Source organism: Fusarium sambucinum, chromosome I (assembly GCF_050947815.1).
Source record: "Fusarium sambucinum isolate potato_lamoka chromosome I, whole genome shotgun sequence".
Lineage (NCBI taxonomy): Eukaryota > Fungi > Ascomycota > Sordariomycetes > Hypocreales > Nectriaceae > Fusarium > Fusarium sambucinum.
In genome coordinates this window covers 8,363,767-8,383,189 of record NC_139294.1, presented here as the reverse complement: position 1 = coordinate 8,383,189, position 19,423 = coordinate 8,363,767, and the positions used below count along the sequence as shown (strand labels likewise).

Sequence of the window (19,423 nt, the reverse complement as noted above, 5' to 3'; positions counted from 1 at the left end):
CATGCAAGCTTCCACCCGTTGCAAGAACAACATGGTTACTACCAATACATCAAGCATGCAGTGCTGTTTACTTGTCCACACTCATCAAATGCCTTATCATCATTAAACCTTCCAAGTTGCTGTAGGGTACCTCTGGTTGCTACAGTACCTAGTATGTAAAGACCTGCATTAACATGCTCCAATTACAAGACATTGGCTGAATAAAAACGGACGAAAAATGCCAAGCATTGCCATGTCTACACAGCTTTTCCATAGGGCGCCGTGCCAGTAACATCACCTCATTCTCACTGTCGTCAATTTTAGCGCATGATGATATAGTTGACGATCCGAAATCTCGCCGTTTCCGCCCACCTCACTCACCCTGATCTAAGTACCGAAGAACACCAGGGCAGAATAATTAGTCCGAAGAAAAGTAAGGATTGCTTATTGACCTCTTAACGCCATCTATGCCGAATTTGTTGTGCTACATGCATTTCCATAAAGTGATTCCATCATGCTTCATTCCGACACAGGATTCGCCGCGGACCCTAGATCGTTGAAAAGGCTAGCCTTGACTTGATTTGCAATAAGACCTGATCGCTCCTTAGAAGCAATCAAATTCGCTTCCTTGGCTAGCTTGTCCACTGCCTTGTCGGAGCTTTTTGTGCTTGTTCCCATCATCATGCCCTGGCCAGCTCGGCTCCGGGTAATACCTGCCGTCGCCTCCTTGATCTTGGAACTCAGATCAAGCAACTGCTTATTGCCGTAGTCTCGGTTCGTAATGAGCGGGTTCTGGCTGAGTGTCTGGACCCAGTACTTGTGCCAGAGTAGCTCTAGGAGGTGGGAGTCGAGAGAGCTCTTGAAGTGGGAGACTTCTAGGCTGTAGTATCGGCTTGCGTGAGCACCGAATTCGGCGGCCTTGGCGAGGGGTACTGCTTGGGTGCCATCTGAGGTGACAGCGCTGTTGGGCTTGTAGTCGGCTGGGTAGGTTCTGAAGGCGCCGATGTCAACCTTGCCCGAGTTAATGGTACGATCGGGGTCGATCACGACAGCAAGGAATGGATCCTGGAATTGCTGCTGCATGGCTTCAGTGTCTACGTCGATACCACTCAACCAGCATCCATAGCCTGGGTGACTGTGGTACCAGCCCACGACGTTCTCCTGACGCCCTTGGGCTCGGCATAGGTCTAGATATTCGACAATATATTCGTTCGCTTCGTCTTGGGCGTTGACTCGAGTCTCTGTTCCCTCGACAGGAAGTCGGAATGCGTCGGTGACGATGAAAGTGTCGCCTTGTGTGTAGCCTTGCATTAAGCCCATGACCTCGAGATTGCCGCCGGAGCGGGCATGCATGGTCATTTTGATGAGGGCGGTGGCGCTTATTCGTACATGCTTGAAGTGGCTGGGGTCTTGCTTCCAAGGTTGTTCCTTATTGATGACCTTTTGAGCATCTGCATCGAAGTTGTAGAGAGCGTCGCGTTTGGGGTCAACTAACTGGACATTGTTGTCCAACTCTGTCACAGTGGTTAGCTTTAGTTATTTGAACCAGTACTGAAGAGCATACCCCATGCTTTGAGAGCCGATGCCTCCATTTTGACGGCCCTTTGTTGTAATATGCAGAATCAGAAAGGTTATAGTCCGATAGTGCACCAGTTGATGTTGGATGCTCAAGGCAGCTGCCCCGCCCCTTATCGATAAGAGCTGTGCACGTCAAGGATGCCTCGTCTTATTAGATGGAGGGCTCTCGAGCATTCAAAATATTGTAATTTCAAGGAACAATAGTAGATATTTTTTTTGGTTTCTAGCCTAGAAGAAGAAACGACCTTGTAAGTACCTCGGTCTCCAATATGGCGTGCTCCTGTCCACAGATAAGGACAGCTTCATTCTCATGGAGTCATCATTGGCGCAATTGCTTTACCTGGTGAGTGAATCTCGGAAGATTTTATTTATTTACTCAACTCTATGTTGTATTATAAGACCTCAGTTACCAGAACGACGGCCGATCTCAAACTGCCATTGGTCGAATCCATCATGTAGGCCATGATAGCTTCATTCTCACGGATTCATCATTGGCGCGACTTTTGGATGTGATAAATTCAAACGCCTGCTCAACTTCCACAGCAATGCCTCAGCCCCGTGATAAAAAAAACTTGACCAGAAACTGGTTCCTGTGGCAGGAATAGCTTCAAGTCATATCATAGGTTCATCATGGTTTCTCTTGTGGTGATTCGGACTGGCAAGGGATAGAATTCACTGGAATTGCAATCTATGTTGCGAAGAATCAAGATTTTATTGAGAGCTCAACATCCTACCGGCCAGAGCATAACCTCGAATTATGCGCTTACATTCGTCCGTCCTCAAGATGCCAATAAACGCCGACCAGATACACGAATACCGATCCTTGGCATCGGAATGTCCTTCTTTTCCCACGGGTATAAAAGCTGAACAAAAGCATTAGTAGGATATAAATAGATACGCGGTAAAGATTAAACCCATATTGTGCTCTTACCAGAATCCGAACGCGCTTTAACTCGGAATGTTGTTCTCACTGTCTCTTAACCTAATGCAATAGATACTTAGCGTTTTCTCACCAAAAGTTGGAAGATCCTCATCGCATTCTCACCACTTCGTGCTGGTATCATCTTCTTTTTTTCCTTACGGCTTTTAAGACATGCTGGTACGAGAGCCAAGCAGATCACGATGCCGAAGCCGCCGAATCCAAGACAGATTGGTATGAGATTGTCCTTCAGACCATCGCCGTGGGCCCGACGATGAAGGACGTGGTTTCGTCGCTGGAGGTATTCAAATGATGGTATAGAATTCGCGGCCGGTAACTCGGCTGGAAACCCGAGAGCTGGCATGGTGAGAGTGTTTTGAAGGCGAATGAGGAGAGAGGGATAGTAGAAATCGGGAGATTGCCTAGTTCAAAAGGAGCTTTTCATGGACGGGAACTCCAAGGAGGGATAGGAGAGAAAGTCACAGGGAGAACTAGATGACCATTATTATATTTCTGGACAATTAACCTTAATGGATGCGCTTGGCATCAGATAAACCAAAAAGCCTTTATCACAAAGTTATCCACGCGTCCACCGAATATTGTCCCGTGAACAGATATGTTAGAGTTGTAAATGATAATGAAACACAAACTATGGCCATTCCGACGCGTAACCCCAGAGATAACAGAAAAGATAAAACAAAGCTTCGCCTGTACATGTACATAGAATTCAAAAGGTGTGAGCCAAACTAAACAGCGCCGGTATATGGTGCAGATGGATATTGCGGTCTCTGAATGCCCATGCGGAACCGGGGAACACGATCCATACGGTTCAAAGCAGTCGTGGGCATCCGAAGAACAGTCTCTCGATACATGGTTTGCGTCTCCCACTCATACGAGCATCCAATAGCTCGTTGCATTCCGCCTTCAGAGGCGCAGAACATGAGAGTGACTGGGGGCCTGACAGCTTCAAACAAGGTCAACTCCATGTTGTATGTGTCAACAAGAGTGAAGATCTAGTGATGTTAGTAAATCAACAGGTAAAGTCCAGAATAGAACTACTACTTACCCTCATCTCACCAGGACGAGCTTGCTTGGCTCGCTCAACCTTCATCCTGACCTCGGGATCTCTGCATGGATCAATTCCGACACGCTCACCAAACTCGTTGATCACACTGCGACTGAGGAGACTTCCGCTCGTAGACCAGGCCAGGCGACCAAAGGCGCCACCAAAGATAGATCGTTCAATAGTGGGGGCATTAAGATGGCCCTCAAACCCAAACATCTCAGCTTGGGTGGCGGCAAACTTGCCACTGTAGATAACACGGACCAAGTTTGGCGTGATCATCCAGATGTAAAGGAACAAAAGAAGGAACAGTACACCAGGGATGATGTAGGCTGCCCCATATGAACCCAAAGGAGCACCTGTTGCGAGGAGGGAGACGGCAATGATGAAGAAGCCTCCATTCCATTCGACCGCGAGTTCGGAGAACCATCTCTTCCAAGATGGGCCTGTAGACCAGTACACTGGATAGAAGGCCTTCCAGCGGATAGAAATGCCCCATGCGCCGTCTATGATGATAGTGTCATTGTCGGAAATACCGGCGACTTGACAGTAGGGTGTGATATCCCAGAGAGAAGACTCGTATGCATCTTGCATGTCATACCAGGGCTGATCAATTGTTAGAGGAAGCGTGCAAATGTATCGCTCAAGCAGTTGATCTGAGTCATTCGCCAAGGAAAGTCTAGAGAAAGCTTGGAAGGCAGTGTCGGTTCGATCAACCTGTGGTCGAAGTCTCAAGAGACCCATGAGCGCATATGCCTGGTCACCTGCGAGATACTCGGTTGTATGGCGACTATACAGGCACTTGAGTGCGAGAACAGCCTGCTCAAGACGACTGAGGCTGATGGAGCCAAGGTAGTGATCAATAAGGTGACGAGCCACATCAGAGTCCATGTATGTCCAAACCTGAGCGGCAAACTGGTTCTTGGCGACCACCATAGGTGACTGTAGGTTACCATCACGAGTGTAGATTGAGATGGTACGGCCTGGACTCAGAAGAACCTCTGGGAATGTCCACATTCGGCTGCCCCATTCTCGGAGGAGGGACTCGGTATTTGCTTTGCCTGAAGATCCGGCCCGTGACCCCTTGCCTCTTCCGACGGCGATGACCATTCTGTCTGAACCACGGAGAACATCCGAGATACGATAGACCTAGTATAGTCAGTAAAATGAGGTAGTGCCTGGGAATAGGAAGGGACTCACATCGGACTCGAGTTCATTCTCATCGCGCATACAACTACAAGCGATCCAGTACGCAGGTAACTTTGCAGCTCGACAAGCCGTCTCGGCAATGTGATGAAGAGCCATCATATCCTCCTGAGAGTTATGGCTGAAGTGCTCTGTAGAGTAAGCGACGAATAGATAGGCAAGGTTTACATCTTGGCCATCGCTGTTCTCCCACTCCTCAACGCTGCGGACATCTACACCCCTAATCTCATCGTTGAAGGCCTCTCGAAGGAAGCATAAATATCGAGGTCGCAGCATGCGATATATAGTGTTATTACGAGCCATGAGGGAGAGGCCCTTTCGGTTCTCGTGGAGGTTGCTCCAGACTTTGGCATCGCCATGGTATTTGTAGAGAATGGGGGCATAGTAGAGCTTTCGTCTGATGACATTTGGTTTGCCTTCCCAGAACTAATATCGTCAGTATCACTGGGTTTGTAGATAGCGATAGCGAAACTCACAACGAGCATCATGGCAATAGCCGCAGGAAAGGTCCTCAACACCATAATACCCCAGTCCTCCCAGCTCTGCGGATCATAGCTAAAGTCGATGATCCATGTTGCAATGCGCACCTTGAGGGGTGCAACCTTGCGGACGTAGGTTCTCTTCCAAGTAGAAGTACCAGGCCCTTCGTAGATGTCATCAACACATGCTACGTACATGTTGCGAAGATGACCATCGTTGGAGTGAAGGTACCGATCCGAGCGAGTCTTGTACTCGACACGGCCAGCGTAGTCACGATGTCTTATCTTGGCCTCATTGTTGGTGTAGTTGTATCCAGGTTTCTGGTACAGAACTGGGTTGCGCCAACGGTAGATGGACCGTGGCTCGAAGAAGTGCTTGCTTCCTTTGAGTTTAACAGGGAACTCCTTTTCCGCTCGCTAGAGAACGTCCTATTAGTGAAAAGGCACTGATAGAAGGAGGGTGTCATTATTTACTTCTTTCTCATTCTGATTGCTGTTGGTGTTGGCGAGAGCCGTGGTAGTCACGGGGGCAGTGGCACTTTTGTTCTGCTAAGAAATGTTCGATTTAGAAAAGAAGGACTCTAGAAACAAAAACATCCACGGAAGAGCTTTACCATTGGACTTTCCTGCTGACCACTTCCCGAGCCCTGGTGTTCATAGACGACGCTTTGTTGACCATTGAAGGCCTGCGTTGGTTAGCAAATACATATCAAGGTAAGGTAAGGTGTATACTAACCATGGGCTGTTGGTGGTACTGCATAGTGTTTTGTTGACTTGGGTGATGTGAGAGAGGGGGATTGACGTAGCCAGTTGACTGCGCTGATAGAGGGCTCGTTGGCGGAGACACAGTTTGTTGATAAGGATGAGTGTATGGTTGATTCGGGTAAGACTATGAAAGGTGAGAATGTTAGGAGAAGAAGGAGAGGGGAGGCAACGTACAACAACGGAGCTGCCAGGAGTATATGCACCTCCGTGAGCTTGATGATGTACAGGAGGCGGGGTCTGATTATACTAGATAGTGTTAGTCTTGACCTTGACTATGGAGACTTGAAAGGAAGACTCACATTTCCAATAGAATTGGGGTCCCAATGTCCTCCGTGTGCGTGAGCCTGGAACATGTGTCAATAGCTGAGCGAAGAGAGAGGTTTAAAAGAAGGAAATACCATGGTTCAAATAATGAATGGATGGGCGATAGAAGACGAGATGAGGAGAATGAGAAGGACGTCAAGTCTTTAGGATTCATGAACGGTTCTCTTGACCGCTAATAAACGGAGAAAGGCTTTCCACAAAGGAGCCCCCAGGTTAGTTTAGTAAAAAAGAGCTGAACCCAGGTGGATGGATACTACACGCCATCCTAGGTTGATATCTAACTATCTCGATGGGAAGCGCCCCGTCCCTTTCCTTTCGCCACCGGAGAGTCAGGTCTGGAGCCAAACCGTTCACTCGGCAGGAGAGAATAGCCGCTCATGGCTGGAAATATCAAGGGGAGGGAGTGACTGTTCTCGATCTCGTGCATCCAGCCTCATCATGCTGTAGACTATGATAGGATGGAGTCGGAAGACGGCATCTTCCATAACATCCACTTTTGAGGGAATCCAACACGAAACTATTAGAAGCGGCTGAGACTCTAGAATGTCACTTGACCTGAGAGTAGTATCAGAAGTCTTTCAGCCGTGGCTTGTTGAGAATGCCCTGTCGTCGCACTAACCCCTGACATTGTCATACTATATTGTCGCAAATGCAGCGTTAGGATAGGTCGCCTTGTGAGGTGTAACGCCGCCTCAACTGCAGGGTCTGATTTACTCTCCGAAAATGGTATGCTGGGCGACATGAGTGTTGTATATCTGAGAATGTGATAAGTAGACGCAACGTTCCTTACATTCTTGTGAAACTCTCTTGAGCATCATGTGAGTCGCAGATAAGAAGCAAGAGAAGCAATTTACTGATAATAGTGCCAGCTCTGATAGGATGGACATACCATAGGAACCCCTGGTCTCAAAACGCCTCTTCAGCCCTGGGGAGCTAGACTTGGGGACTAGACCGGTCCGAGCACGAGTGTAACCCAAGGGGTCAGAAAGCTTAATAATTCTATTTCGCTAGACCAAGTTGTGGTATTTCCGTTTACTAACGGCGATCATGGCGCTTTTTTTTGATGGTTGAAACATGGCTTGGTCTAGACTCTACACGTGCCATTCCCAGGACTTGGGGGCTGCAGAGTATAGACTATTGTACTGTTATCTCTAAATAGATCCATGTAGTGTGTGGTAGGAATACGCTGGACGCCATCAAAATGAGGCCGGCGTTTGCATTTATAGGACTCAGCAAGAATGGCTCCTTGATGTAACAGGAGGACTCAGACGTATCAAAGCATTCAAAGAGATGCTGGTTCATCCTGTACCGTCTACTTTCCCAACCATCTCTACACATTCATCATGTCGTGGACTCAAAGATCAAATCCGTATGATGCATTCGCTCAGGAAGCAACTCAGACACCGCTGGCAGTTGCTTTTCCACAATGGATGCTCAATATTTGGGAAATAACACATGGTATGTCACAAGCATTCGGAAACAGGATCCTTCCTCTCATATTTGCAGATCACCCTGAAGGTCGCTGGTACATTGAGCCCAACGCTCGATGTTTACGACAAAAAGCTAGTCTAAGAATTGTGTAAGTCCTCATATACACACGAGAGATGTTGTATCTGTGAACCAAGGGAGGGCTAACATTTCAAGCTTTGCACCTCTCGATCTCCCCCGTAGAGATGCCCTTTCTCAATGCATTGAGCTCTTCAATATCCTCAATATCCCAAGCGACTTTACTAAAGAACGTCTCCAATCCGTAAGCCACAGCTTCGGAAGGGCCACCGACAATCATGGCTCTAGCTCCTGGTTCCACTTCCTCTGCAAGAACATTGACGTGAAGCAAACTCCCGGCAGCACTCCTGAAGTAGACAACCGCGCTGCTGCCATGGGATATCACACTTCCACTCTCCCGCAGGCTGACTACAGCTGGCACCGAGCGGGCTTTTTTCTGCGTGTGGAGAATAGTGGGAGTACTACGCTGGTCTGCTTCGGAGCCACGCCTAGATTAAGGCAGAGGATTAATGAGTTTGTTGCCGCAAAGGCGTGGCAACACGTGTCCACAGATCCGTATATCCTGTTTGATCTTATCTTCGATGCGCTTTACTTTGAAGTTGACGACACTGTATGGAAAATGAACACCATATTTGGTCCTCTGGAACATGTAAGTCTTCTCGTTTTCGCTATATCCTGATCCATGGTTCTTTAAACTCATTCGCTATAGTTGATCCTCGAATACTCCAACTCAAAAAACGTCCGCAAGATGAGCTCCAAAGTTCCCTTCTCTGCCATGCACAACTGCGCCAAACACATCATTCACATAGGCGAAGCAATCGAGTCGTGTATTATGCTTGTAGATGCAACACTTCACAACGTAGGCAACCATAGCCATGCTGAACAGCCTACAACTCGGGAGCCAGTTCTTAAACAACTGCGCGAAACTCTCCAGTACAGACGTTCTTTGTTCATGTCTAGTCAACTACGACTGAGCAGTCTGCAAAAGCGCATCGACAACGCAATCACGCTGTCTTTCAACCTTGTCACCCAACAGGACTCAATGGTCATGATTCAAGACTCTAATTCTATGAAGGTCATTGCTGCCATCACCATGATATTTCTGCCTACGACAGGTGTTGCCACGGTTATTGGGTCGCAGCTGTTTTCGTCCGAGGTTCACAAGGATGGTGAGACTTGGGATATTCGGCTTACGCCTTTGTTCTGGACCATGTGGTGGATTGCCATTCCTTTGACTGTTTTTGTTGTTCTTTTGGCAATCATTTGGCATTGGTGGGTACATACTGAATCTCCTACCGGAGAGGTAGTTCAGGTGGTCAAGAGGGCTGCCACTTTCAGTTCTTCTGGGACAAGGACACCTCCCAACAACAAATAATTTGCATGATAGTGCCTCAAGAGTGAGAAATTTCTACTGTCTGAGGTATAGCATATAGTTTGATAACTGAAGGACTATGATGATATGTACTGTTCTTGTCTGACACCACTTATATACAGCAATTTCATATGCTCGAGATTCAAATTTGTCAAAGAATAAAGTCCAACTGGTGGAAAGAAGAGTTATGCTACAGGCAACTCAATGCTGAATTTAACACTTGAACAGAGCAGGGCCTGGGATCTTGTAGGTGGTAGCTGCACACCAGTTAGCAAACGTTACAACAAGGCTACGGGCAGATATGACTCACCCTTGTAAGGGTCGTAGGTGACACCAGGGTCGCTGCTTGCATAAGCGCCCGGGAACGAAACGAGGTTCGGAGGAGTGGTGCTGCCACTTCCCGTCACCTTGAGCTGATGGCATCCAGGGTAAAATTGGGCTCCTGGGTATCCGTACGCAGCGTGAAGAGCAATGGTTTCGTGGCGGACGAGGTAGTAGCCGGGCTTAATGCATTGGGGGATGGTGTAGTTGACGCCACTGTTACCAGCCTTCATGATAGCAGACTGTGGTCACGATATGTTAGCTAATGTCAGTTTCCGTGAGAGTATACATACAGAAGCCCAGTTGTTGCTGGTTCCATCACGTCCAGCCTCCTGAATCTTGAACCACACCTTCTGAGTACCAGGCATCCAAGCATCACAGCCAGAGTCGGGGCAGCGAGCCATGTAAGTTATGACAGGTCCAACGTGGGATTCAGGCCAAAGAGTCCACTTCAAGTTGACAGTTGATCCGGCTGCGGCCTCAGCGTGAAGAGCAGCTGGCTTGCTGCCCGTGACACCACCGGCAGTATATCCATTGCACTGGAGATCAATAGAATTAACGTCTTCTACGGGACCGTTACCGGGGATAGCGCGAGAGATGCGCTTAGGGGGAGTGCCCATGTAGGGGTCCTGATTAGGGTTATAGAACTGGTACGTCTGCCCTCCGATGGTGGCAGTCTCGACGTAGCCGTGGGCAGCAGCCAGGGCAGCCGTGCAAAGAAGAGAAAGAGAGATATGCATGATAGTTGTGTTTGAGGTGAGATCAACAGAAAGATGATGGTGACAAGTATGGAAAAGGATGCTCCCTCATCATGAATGAAGAAAACATCTCCAAGTTATATACCGAGGGATGTAGCATATAATTTCGATGGCCGCCCTTCGGAGAAATCCCCATTTGGAAACAACAATTTAAAGGGACGGAAATATTCGATGAAATATTTCCCACCATTGAAACAAATTTCCTATAATATTTTGACAATTGAAGGTTGTTAAGATAAAACAGGGGTTCTCTTGGCGAGGACGAATTGGGAAACAAAATAACCGGAGGTTTCATCTGATGGTCCTGATTAAGCATTGTTTTTATTGACTACGATTGGTTTACGGATAGACGCAAGGAAACTCCGAACAATAAGCTCTTGGAATAAAAGTCCAGTTGTTTTCATGGTTCGTGTACTTGGAGATTTATACACATTCCGGTGAACATTGTCTAATACCACGTAGCAAATAAATGACTCTGGTATCCTGAATATATGTGTAAGTTAACAATCCAATACTATTCAAGCCAGTAGACATAGTTGTCATTTGCGCTGAGCACGCTGGTCAAGGTCATGAGACGCATTGCTGAGTGTTTGGTTCAGCCAACAAGAGTCGATGGAATAGAGGCACAGAAACACGACCAATACCTATTGAATCTAGTGTTTTCTAGCAAGGGTGCATTCTATAATATTCCTTTCCTGTTGTATGCATTTATAGTCGTTGCTTCGTTGGCTTATAGTCACATACATAGTCGCAAGTCGGACCGCCAATCCGTATTCTCAACGGAACCTTTCCTCCGAATTCCGTCGTGACCAATTCTAAAGGGTCTTTACTTTGATCATGAACAATCCATCTCACTTGGTTGTTATTCCATTGGCGAATGGGACCTGCGTGGTTCTCGTTGGCAAATGTCGAGTGAAGCATGACCTTCTGGATGATCCAAGATGGGTGGAACTCGCGTACTCTAGAGAAATTCTCTTCTGTGGATATGGAGAGGTCAATATGGGCTCAATACTTACAATAATAGTTTGAAAATGTATTCTCATACATATTGTGGCTAACTCACAACATACTCCTGCGACATTGGAAAGTGGTTACTAAGTGGTCGTAGTCTCCCCTTGACATTAACCTTGGATAGAAACATATTATGGCAGCATTTTTTAGGCTTTATAATCTAAGAACGGAAACTTGATGTCTCGATATCTCAGCAGAAACCTTATGAGTTGATTGATATGAGTGCTCATTTACTGTCTTGACAGTTGGAGACTTCCATCACAAATGGCCCATAAAGAAGAGCATGCTACCCATGTACCTCAAAGTAGTATCTATCTCTTACTACCATTCCATATGTTTCAGGTGATAATAGGCGAATCTATTACTGTTAGGTTTGTCTCGTGATGGAGCCGGGGACTTGGCCTACATCTTTGCTGATCGAACGTGGAGCTCATATAAACCCACACAACGTTCCCACTTAGCCTCTCTTCGTAAACAGAACTCAGAGATTCATCACCGTGCTACATTTAACAGATTAAAGAAAATAAATACAACCCCTCTTTGTCTGATAATATTGTAGCTACTATATGATACTAGATATACTACGTCTTGCTTACAATACCCTCAATGCAAAAAACAACCAAAACATACAACAGCGGGGATTCGCTGGTCGTCACCGACCCAACTACTAATCCGCCCCTTACCAGCTTGACTATGGGAGAGCGGACGGGATCCCGTATTTTCTGGTAGGTATGGTCGTATGTGAAAGATTGGGATGCTAGGAAGGGTTATATCGATGACATGTTCTGGTGGCACCATACAAGCAGGCAGAACATACAACACACAAAAGTCTGGAATGTATATTCTCGATATAAACCAATAAATCAGGTTATTTCATAAATGTAACTCATGTTCTCATACTCCTTGTGTACAATGAGTGAGTGAGTGTTGAGTGACGATGGACTGCCCGACCTCAAACTGGCAAATAGGCTTACATATCACCATGATGCATTATTTCCGCCCGATTTTAACACCAAAGTATAAGATTGAATATCGAGAAGATTCGATGAGCTTTAAATGTTCCTGTGAGTTACATATGAAACGTGACTACGAGATACTTGAACGTGTGTTAGTCAATTGGTGTCCGTTTCACGCATCCCTTGGGGGTGCGCTCAACTTGACGGCACTCAAACTCTTTGTGAAAATGAATGTCATATATTGGCATAAAAAAGTACCATAAAACTTGTCATGATAATGTCTTCTCTTAATTTTCTACTTGCGTTCAGCTTGATAAGAGCGTTTAATCCTGGTCACTGAAATGGAACTTACCCTAGACTAAAACTTACAAACGAGTAAGAAGACACAAACCAAGTTTGAGACATTTACAAGACAACCCTTCTAGAACAAGTCAGCAAATACAGATTCGATCAAATCGTGATACCTTGCTCATTCACATGCTGTTCTTGTGGGTGCTTCGCCTCGCAACTATTCAAACTTAGGTGCGTTGTTATTGCAGGGTATAAATATCATACCACTTCCCATGCTGGACGAAGCAAGTTGGTTATGCATGTACTTAACATGCAGCAGCTTCAAGTTAACAACTCATATTCTGTTAGAATAGGCATGGCAACAGCTTAAAACGGTAACATATCCGGGGCTGCCGAGAAACTCATCAAGATTTGTAGTATGCTCAACCTTGATGTGTTAGTTACTACATGTCTCATTCACTTCATATATCCTTGGTGTTACAAGCCTATCTCCATCTATCTATGCAACAGACTGACTCACTATGTAGATTCATCATGCAAAGCTAAAAACATGAGTTGTTAATAATGTCAGGCCTCATTCTCATCGCGACGGTGAATTTGTCGCTGCATGGGCAATTGACCACAAATGATGCGTTAATGTCTCAAACGGATGTCTCTGTGCCGAATTACCGTACAGAAGAAAGGATGGGAAAATCAGAGTTTCTGCCCAAGCAATGGCACTTTTGTTTTCGTTTCTGGAGATTCCTGCATGATGCACCTCGATCGAAGATGAGGCCCGATCAAGTCGTGCAGAGTAGAGAACAAGTCTTGGAGCAAATGAGCAATCGATCCTCAATCTTGTAATCAACAGGCTCATCATGTCACTTGGCCAGCGTCATGAAGAAGCGGTTAATAGTGGGCTCAGTAGCACACAGTCATTTCCTGCACGTTGAACTGCAAGCGGAAATCTAGTCCCAGCGAATAAAAAGATCGCATGTGTTGGAGTAAAGAAACAACAAATGAGGAGCGGAACGTTGCAGGTTTATTAGTTTTAGGGTGAGGCACGGAGGCTGGCGGACATTAGTACATTCTCTAGATTGTCGAGCGGACTGCTGATCACTGAGAGGACACCAGAGGACACCAGAGGACACCAGAGGACACCAGAGGATACCAGAGGACACCAGAGGATACCAGAGGATACCAGAGGACACCAGAGGACACCAGAGGACACCAGAGGACACCAGAGGACACCAGAGGACACCAGAGGACAGCGTAGGAACGGCGGAGGTAACACAGCCCCAAACTGACATGTCGTCCAAGGTCATATTGTCTTTGTGCCTAGCAGGTCTCGTGACAACAACAACCAGGCGAAACCGTGAAACATGGGGTTTTGCGAAACCCCAAGTTAGGCATTCGAGCATTATCAATTAGCCTGATGCTGCAAGTCTCGTTTCGTTTCTTCTTAGCCCACCCAGGCGGCTCGCGCGTGCGTAGACGTAAATAACACAGTAAGCCTAGGCCTAGCTTCAGCACAGCACCGTGAGCTATCATGGGCAGGAGGAGGGGAGTAAATGGAGGGAAGCCTCAGCAGTTTGAGTTTAATGGCTGATCTATCGATCAGCTCAACAGCTCTGATCTGAGCATCATCAAGCCCAGTCTCAGCCGTTGGACAAAACTGTAACTGTATGCTAATAACAGTTGCTATTCTGTGTGTCTGTATCTCTGTATCTGGATCGAACTGGCGCACCAATCCTTATATGATGGAGGCCCCACAACTCTGCAATCTCACAAAGATAAAGGAACCCCGGATTTTTGTTGTGATTTGATTGAAAGAATCAACAAATTTGTTTTTGTCTCTTTTTGAGACCCTGCAGAGTGTGGGGGAGACAAGACAGACCCCGCGTTTTTTCCACAAGCCCAGCAGATGACGGAAGGATGCAGGGTTGGAAGGCCAAGAGCGAATGACAAGGGAGCGATAAGAAAGACAACCTACCAGAGGAACTGAGATGGGGATGAGACACAAGAGCACGAGGGAAAAGGTCTTGAGACTTGGAAGGGGGGGGGGTATTTAGAGTTTCGGCCTATGACCAGAACGAGTCGAGAACCACTTGGATAGGTACTGTGCTGTGCTCCTATCCTGTTCTCGTGACTTGGCTTGAGTCTAGACAGGCACAGTCTTTTGGGTCATGGTTGCTAGTGATGTCACGGCGATCAAGGCCAGGCCAGAACTCGCGAGAATCAAGGCAAAATACTTTAAACAATTTTCCTTTGCCCTGTCGTTCAGGAGCGTACAAGGACGACAGGAACGATCAACCTTTGGTGTTCCTCTGAACGAGGAATAAAGACCTGGCGATCCAACAATGACCTCTTCTTGAACCCAACCCTTCTCTTGGGTTGGGGTTAGGTTTTATCTCGGTGCGTCACCAGTCAATCTCACCCTACCACCCTTTGTAAAGCTTGGATTGACCCCATTGGAATTCCTTTACAGGCAGTAAACGGACCAGGCTCAAAGAGGGAGAGCTGACACTGGGTACCAGAGACATGGCGTCACCAAGCACAACGAATCAATGTCTTGGTTCAACGCTCGTCATTCGTGTCCGCAAGACCCTGCAGACAATGACAGCTGGAGGCTTCTGAGCACCCTCCCTTGGCTTTGTTTTCGTTTCTGGTGCAGCGTGATATTGATCGCAAGAACCCAAATAAGGAGCATGCAATCTTGTTGTCACACATGCTCATCAGCATGTAACAAAGGACTGTAATGGGGAATGCTCGTTCCGGCAGGTAGTCTACAGTTCTGACTAGTTACCTAGTACCTATCTGATAGTGCATCCGCTGGCGGTAATCGCGTGGGAATGGGAAAGCCAAAGTATAGATAAGAGATCCCGCTCCGAGGCCCCCTCTGATTGTCGTTGTCTTGCGTGTTCTTCGGGCGAGGACCCGGAGTTGCCGCTGAAGGACCTCCGGTTCGGCCCACTGACTCGTGGATCGCCGCGTTGAGTTGAAGATCTCAACTACCGAGCGAGTAAGTTATCGCAAAGTTGTCAAGGATCGCGTCAAGAAAATAAGGTGAAGAATATAGTAAGAGCGTCTCCATGCCAAGCACGTTCTGACTCCGTAGCTACAGCAATAGCACGAGCCTATGTACCATGATTGTTATCGTGATGCTCACTGGTGGCTGGTTGTTGTTGGCGTGCGTGGTTGCTGCCTTATCAGTTCGGGCACGCGATAAAGCTCCGACACCATGACCCCCAACATCCAGGTTGAATCAACTAATTGGATGTCAGGAATCGACAAGTACTTACTACCTTGGGTAGGTAAAGTCAGGTTCAGATGATCTTTCGTATCTTGCCCGTAACAGAAGCTGTGCATCCGATATAACATCATATCATAGGCGCGTGTACAGTAGTTGCTGGGTTCTGTGTGGAACAATTCTAGACGGCTATCTCGCGCCAGCTGGCTCGTCTCGATTTGTCCTGTGCTATTCAAAAGCTCCTGTCAGTCCACCATCACAGCTCAGGTCGTAGTCCCTTTGAGACACTTGCATGCGATATTGTTTGACTGGACAAGCGACCTGATCATCTCACTCAGACCATCATTCTCCGTATGGCCGGCAGGAACTTGAGCAAGGCTGTCGATACTGTGAGAAGGGCTGTGCTTTCTGCTGGCGGTTTAAGCGGACATGGACCCCGAAACACAGGCTTCCTTGTGACTCGCCAGTTTGACCAGGTCTGTGGTATTTAATTGTCGAACTTCAATCTCAGACATTTGCTTGGCACTCTGCCCCCCTGCCCGAAATCCCCAGCCTGTCCACGCCCCGCCCACTGCCCACGAGGACTACCGTAGTCGTTGGGATAAGGACATAGATATTCGTGGTTACCGCTCTTTCGTTTAGGAAAAAGAACCCAACTTGTTGCGGAGGATATCTCGACTGTTTTGTTGTTAAAAAGAGATATTCTGCCTCCTCGAACATTCATTCCAAGACAGGATGGACAGCAAACAAGCTTCTCCGCGGCCTTAATACTATCAACCTTGTCCAATCTGATTTGTCAATATTAGACCCCTGCGTATCTGGCTGTCTTTATTACCAGAGACACACGACCACAACGCAGTAATAGAAGTTTGCAGAGCTGCAAGGCACGACCCGTTACGTATCCGCGATAGCGTAGCACAAAGCAAACGGAGAATCAATTCGGGGTCCTTACAAGTGCCACTTGGCCATCAAGACGTGATTCGCCATTGCCCACAAGCTTCTAGGGCTTTGACGAACTCACAAGCGTCACCCTTGATCGACGGACCAATCCAAGCCATCGTGTTTACGTTACTGAAACTGTCCATACAACACAGTCGCTGGTACAGTTCACTTTTGCTGGGGGACAAGACGGACACGCGGTCATTCCCGGACTGGTCTTCCTTGCTTTGCTTTGCTCTACTCTCCTCTGGCTGGCCTCCGGTTTGCGGTGTGTTGCGGATCTCATATCCGGGACAGGCTGGGCCTGAAATCGAAGCTTGTTGAACCTAGACAGGGTTTCCGTATCTTGATCCAAGACGAAGGGTCCTTTTAGGGAGAAAACACTGGAAAAAAGCAAGATTAGGGGACTGATCGACAAAGCGAGGGAGAGCCCTCAATTGAATGGAACTTGAGGCAAAGCAGAGTGAGACTGAAACCTCGTTCTATCATTCAATCAGGGCTAAGCATTCCAACCAAAAAAAGAAGCCACTTCAGACAGAACCTAAGAAAAAAACAAAGCAAGTGCATTGAGTGCCAGCAAACGAGGACCCACTGGGCACGACATACAGCGGCCCTGCCCTGAAGACTCACTGTAAAACCCCTACAAAACAGGCGCGGACCCACTTCCGCTCCGCCAGACACTTCATCTCCAGCGCGGTACAGCGCAGCCCAGTGTGTGTAGCCTGGCGTGCAGTGCAGTGCAGCAAAGTGCCAGCACACGGGCATACCCTGGCTCCCTGCCCAACCTAGCGCCGACCGAGGCAGGATCAAAGGTACCGGCCTCAAGGCTTCCAATTGTCACACTTGCCCTGTCTGGGTGTCCGCGATTCGGACTAGGGTTCAAGGTCCAGCACTAAGACTAGGGACTAGGGGGTGGCCACAATGATGACTCCACGCTCCTTCCTGCTGGCGCAGCGGCAGCAACAGCATCAGCATCAGCACCAACGCCCTCTTTCCTCCCCTTGTACTACCGGGACTAGTAGTCATCACAATACTTTATCTATTCAGACTCCCTTTCTATCTCCCGTTCCCACTCCCATTTCCACACGTTTATCTTCCTCCTCATCCTCATCCTCACCTTCACCTTCACCTCCTCTTACTTCATCTCATCCTCATCTTCCGTCGTCTGAGCTTCAGTCTCTATCGACTCAAAGTACATTCCACTTACATACATCGCCACCGGCATCCATTACCAAGTTGGCGACTCCAGCGATTTCGACCCAGCAGTCGACCACATTTTCACTCTCGCGCTGGTCGCCCAAGTATGACGATAACGAGAAGCGCACTACAATCACTATATCTTCAACTCAGCCGACCTTCGATGCAACAATGGGTAAACGTAAAGATTGGCGGGAGACTTCCAGCTTGTCCCCTTCAAGCCCACCTAAAACCACTGTCAGCTTGACCATGAGACCAACTACACCTACAAGCCCAGTCAAGATCCCTACCACCAACAACCGATATACCGCCCATCCTCAAAAACGTCATTCGTCACAGAGAAAACGAAGCAATGACTCTCGATCTTCGGACAATCTTTCACCATCTCTAGCTGCACTTCTGGCTGTCACGGATATTCCTAAGCACAAACAGCTTCAACGACGACGACGCCGATCTGAAAAGACCCTGACGGTGCAGGAGGTCATCGAATGCCAACATGCTTCAGAGAAGGAACTTAGCTGGACATTCAGCAGTCCTCTGGACATGCTCCTCTCACCACCCCAGGACATTATGGATGATGACGACAGTGTGAGCGATTGCAACATTGGCTCCAGCATGTCCACAAGGACTTATTCTATTGACTCTATCCCTTCTCTTGATGGCTCGTTCTCGAGCGATGGTCTTTCATCTCTCGGAAGCCCAAGGACTCCCAGCCCGTGTTCCCGAAGGACAAAATCAACCCCCATGCGAAAGTCCCTCGAGCCCGTCATCTCCCCGCCTGGTTCGGTCGATGAGCATCCATTGGCAAGAGACAATTTGGATGTTGACGATTTGGACCTCACCACTGTTGATCAACCCGAGGAAGTCCAGCCCAAGTCACAGTTCCTGGAGCCTTTCAAGCCATTGAGGTCTGTCTTCAAGTCGAATCTGACTGCGTCTCTCCGGGCTCTCCGCTCGGCCGCTCGATCCTTTTCGGTTTTAAATCTTCCATCTATTCCTCCGGACGATTACCTAACTCGATCAATTCTGACCATTGATCCCAACGTCCCTTATGCAGATGAGCGCCGCCCACCTGTTTCCGAGGAAATGCCTTCGGCAGCCATGCGCCGTTATCTGAACCCTACAACGAATGCCAGAATTGAACCGCCCGCAAAAACCGTTTTCGCGGGAACTTTTGCTGCATCCATTCAAATGCGTACTTACAAGATCCAGCGCTCCCGAGCACCTCCGGGCTCTACCCGAAACTCTTATCCATCAACTTCGCTCCAGTCACAGCCCTCCCCTGCACCTCAACAGCCACAGCCGCAGGCCCCCACACTGGTGCCAGGCATGCGACAGCGGGAGATGCGTGAGAACTCCGACTTCATCCGTATTGCTGTAATGGAGATGGCTATGCGCAAGTGTGGGAAACTCGATGACCAGCGACCCGGACGGGCCCGTTTTGCACTTCCTCCTCGACAAACATCGACCAAGCCCTACGAGATGGGTGCAAATGGTGTTCCCGCCCGCTGGGTACCTATTATGGCCTAG

The 19,423-nt window shown here is 47.9% G+C and overlaps 7 protein-coding genes across 7 annotated transcripts; 2 read left to right on the top strand and 5 right to left on the bottom strand.

Moving 5' to 3' along the window:
* Positions 1–498: 498 nt before the first annotated feature.
* On the bottom strand, positions 499–1,571 carry FSST1_005465 (JAB1/Mov34/MPN/PAD-1 ubiquitin protease-domain-containing protein; the record flags this gene model as incomplete). Its single annotated transcript, XM_083231743.1, has 2 exons — positions 499–1,493; positions 1,544–1,571. The coding sequence occupies 2 exons, from the start codon at positions 1,569–1,571 to the stop codon at positions 499–501; spliced, it is 1,023 nt and encodes a 340-aa protein (XP_083088895.1).
* A 984-nt stretch (positions 1,572–2,555) lies between these two features.
* FSST1_005464 (uncharacterized protein) lies at positions 2,556–2,840 on the bottom strand (the record flags this gene model as incomplete). The annotated part of the gene is made up of 1 exon (XM_083231742.1): positions 2,556–2,840. One exon carries the CDS (start codon positions 2,838–2,840, stop codon positions 2,556–2,558), a length of 285 nt encoding a protein of 94 aa, XP_083088894.1.
* Positions 2,841–3,222: 382 nt separating this feature from the next.
* On the bottom strand, positions 3,223–6,342 carry FSST1_005463 (uncharacterized protein; the record flags this gene model as incomplete). Its single annotated transcript, XM_083231741.1, has 9 exons — positions 3,223–3,489; positions 3,543–4,688; positions 4,740–5,171; positions 5,222–5,641; positions 5,699–5,773; positions 5,839–5,910; positions 5,961–6,113; positions 6,164–6,235; positions 6,289–6,342. The coding sequence occupies 9 exons, from the start codon at positions 6,340–6,342 to the stop codon at positions 3,223–3,225; spliced, it is 2,691 nt and encodes an 896-aa protein (XP_083088893.1).
* A 1,314-nt stretch (positions 6,343–7,656) lies between these two features.
* On the top strand, positions 7,657–9,194 carry FSST1_005462 (uncharacterized protein; the record flags this gene model as incomplete). Its single annotated transcript, XM_083231740.1, has 4 exons — positions 7,657–7,771; positions 7,820–7,892; positions 7,958–8,468; positions 8,529–9,194. The coding sequence occupies 4 exons, from the start codon at positions 7,657–7,659 to the stop codon at positions 9,192–9,194; spliced, it is 1,365 nt and encodes a 454-aa protein (XP_083088892.1).
* A 210-nt stretch (positions 9,195–9,404) lies between these two features.
* On the bottom strand, positions 9,405–10,252 carry FSST1_005461 (glycoside hydrolase; the record flags this gene model as incomplete). The annotated part of the gene is made up of 3 exons (XM_083231739.1): positions 9,405–9,448; positions 9,502–9,754; positions 9,806–10,252. The coding sequence occupies 3 exons, from the start codon at positions 10,250–10,252 to the stop codon at positions 9,405–9,407; spliced, it is 744 nt and encodes a 247-aa protein (XP_083088891.1).
* A 3,223-nt stretch (positions 10,253–13,475) lies between these two features.
* On the bottom strand, positions 13,476–13,832 carry FSST1_005460 (uncharacterized protein; the record flags this gene model as incomplete). Its single annotated transcript, XM_083231737.1, has 1 exon — positions 13,476–13,832. One exon carries the CDS (start codon positions 13,830–13,832, stop codon positions 13,476–13,478), a length of 357 nt encoding a protein of 118 aa, XP_083088890.1.
* A 3,785-nt stretch (positions 13,833–17,617) lies between these two features.
* FSST1_005459 (uncharacterized protein) lies at positions 17,618–19,423 on the top strand (the record flags this gene model as incomplete). Its single annotated transcript, XM_083231736.1, has 1 exon — positions 17,618–19,423. The coding sequence occupies one exon, from the start codon at positions 17,618–17,620 to the stop codon at positions 19,421–19,423; it is 1,806 nt and encodes a 601-aa protein (XP_083088889.1).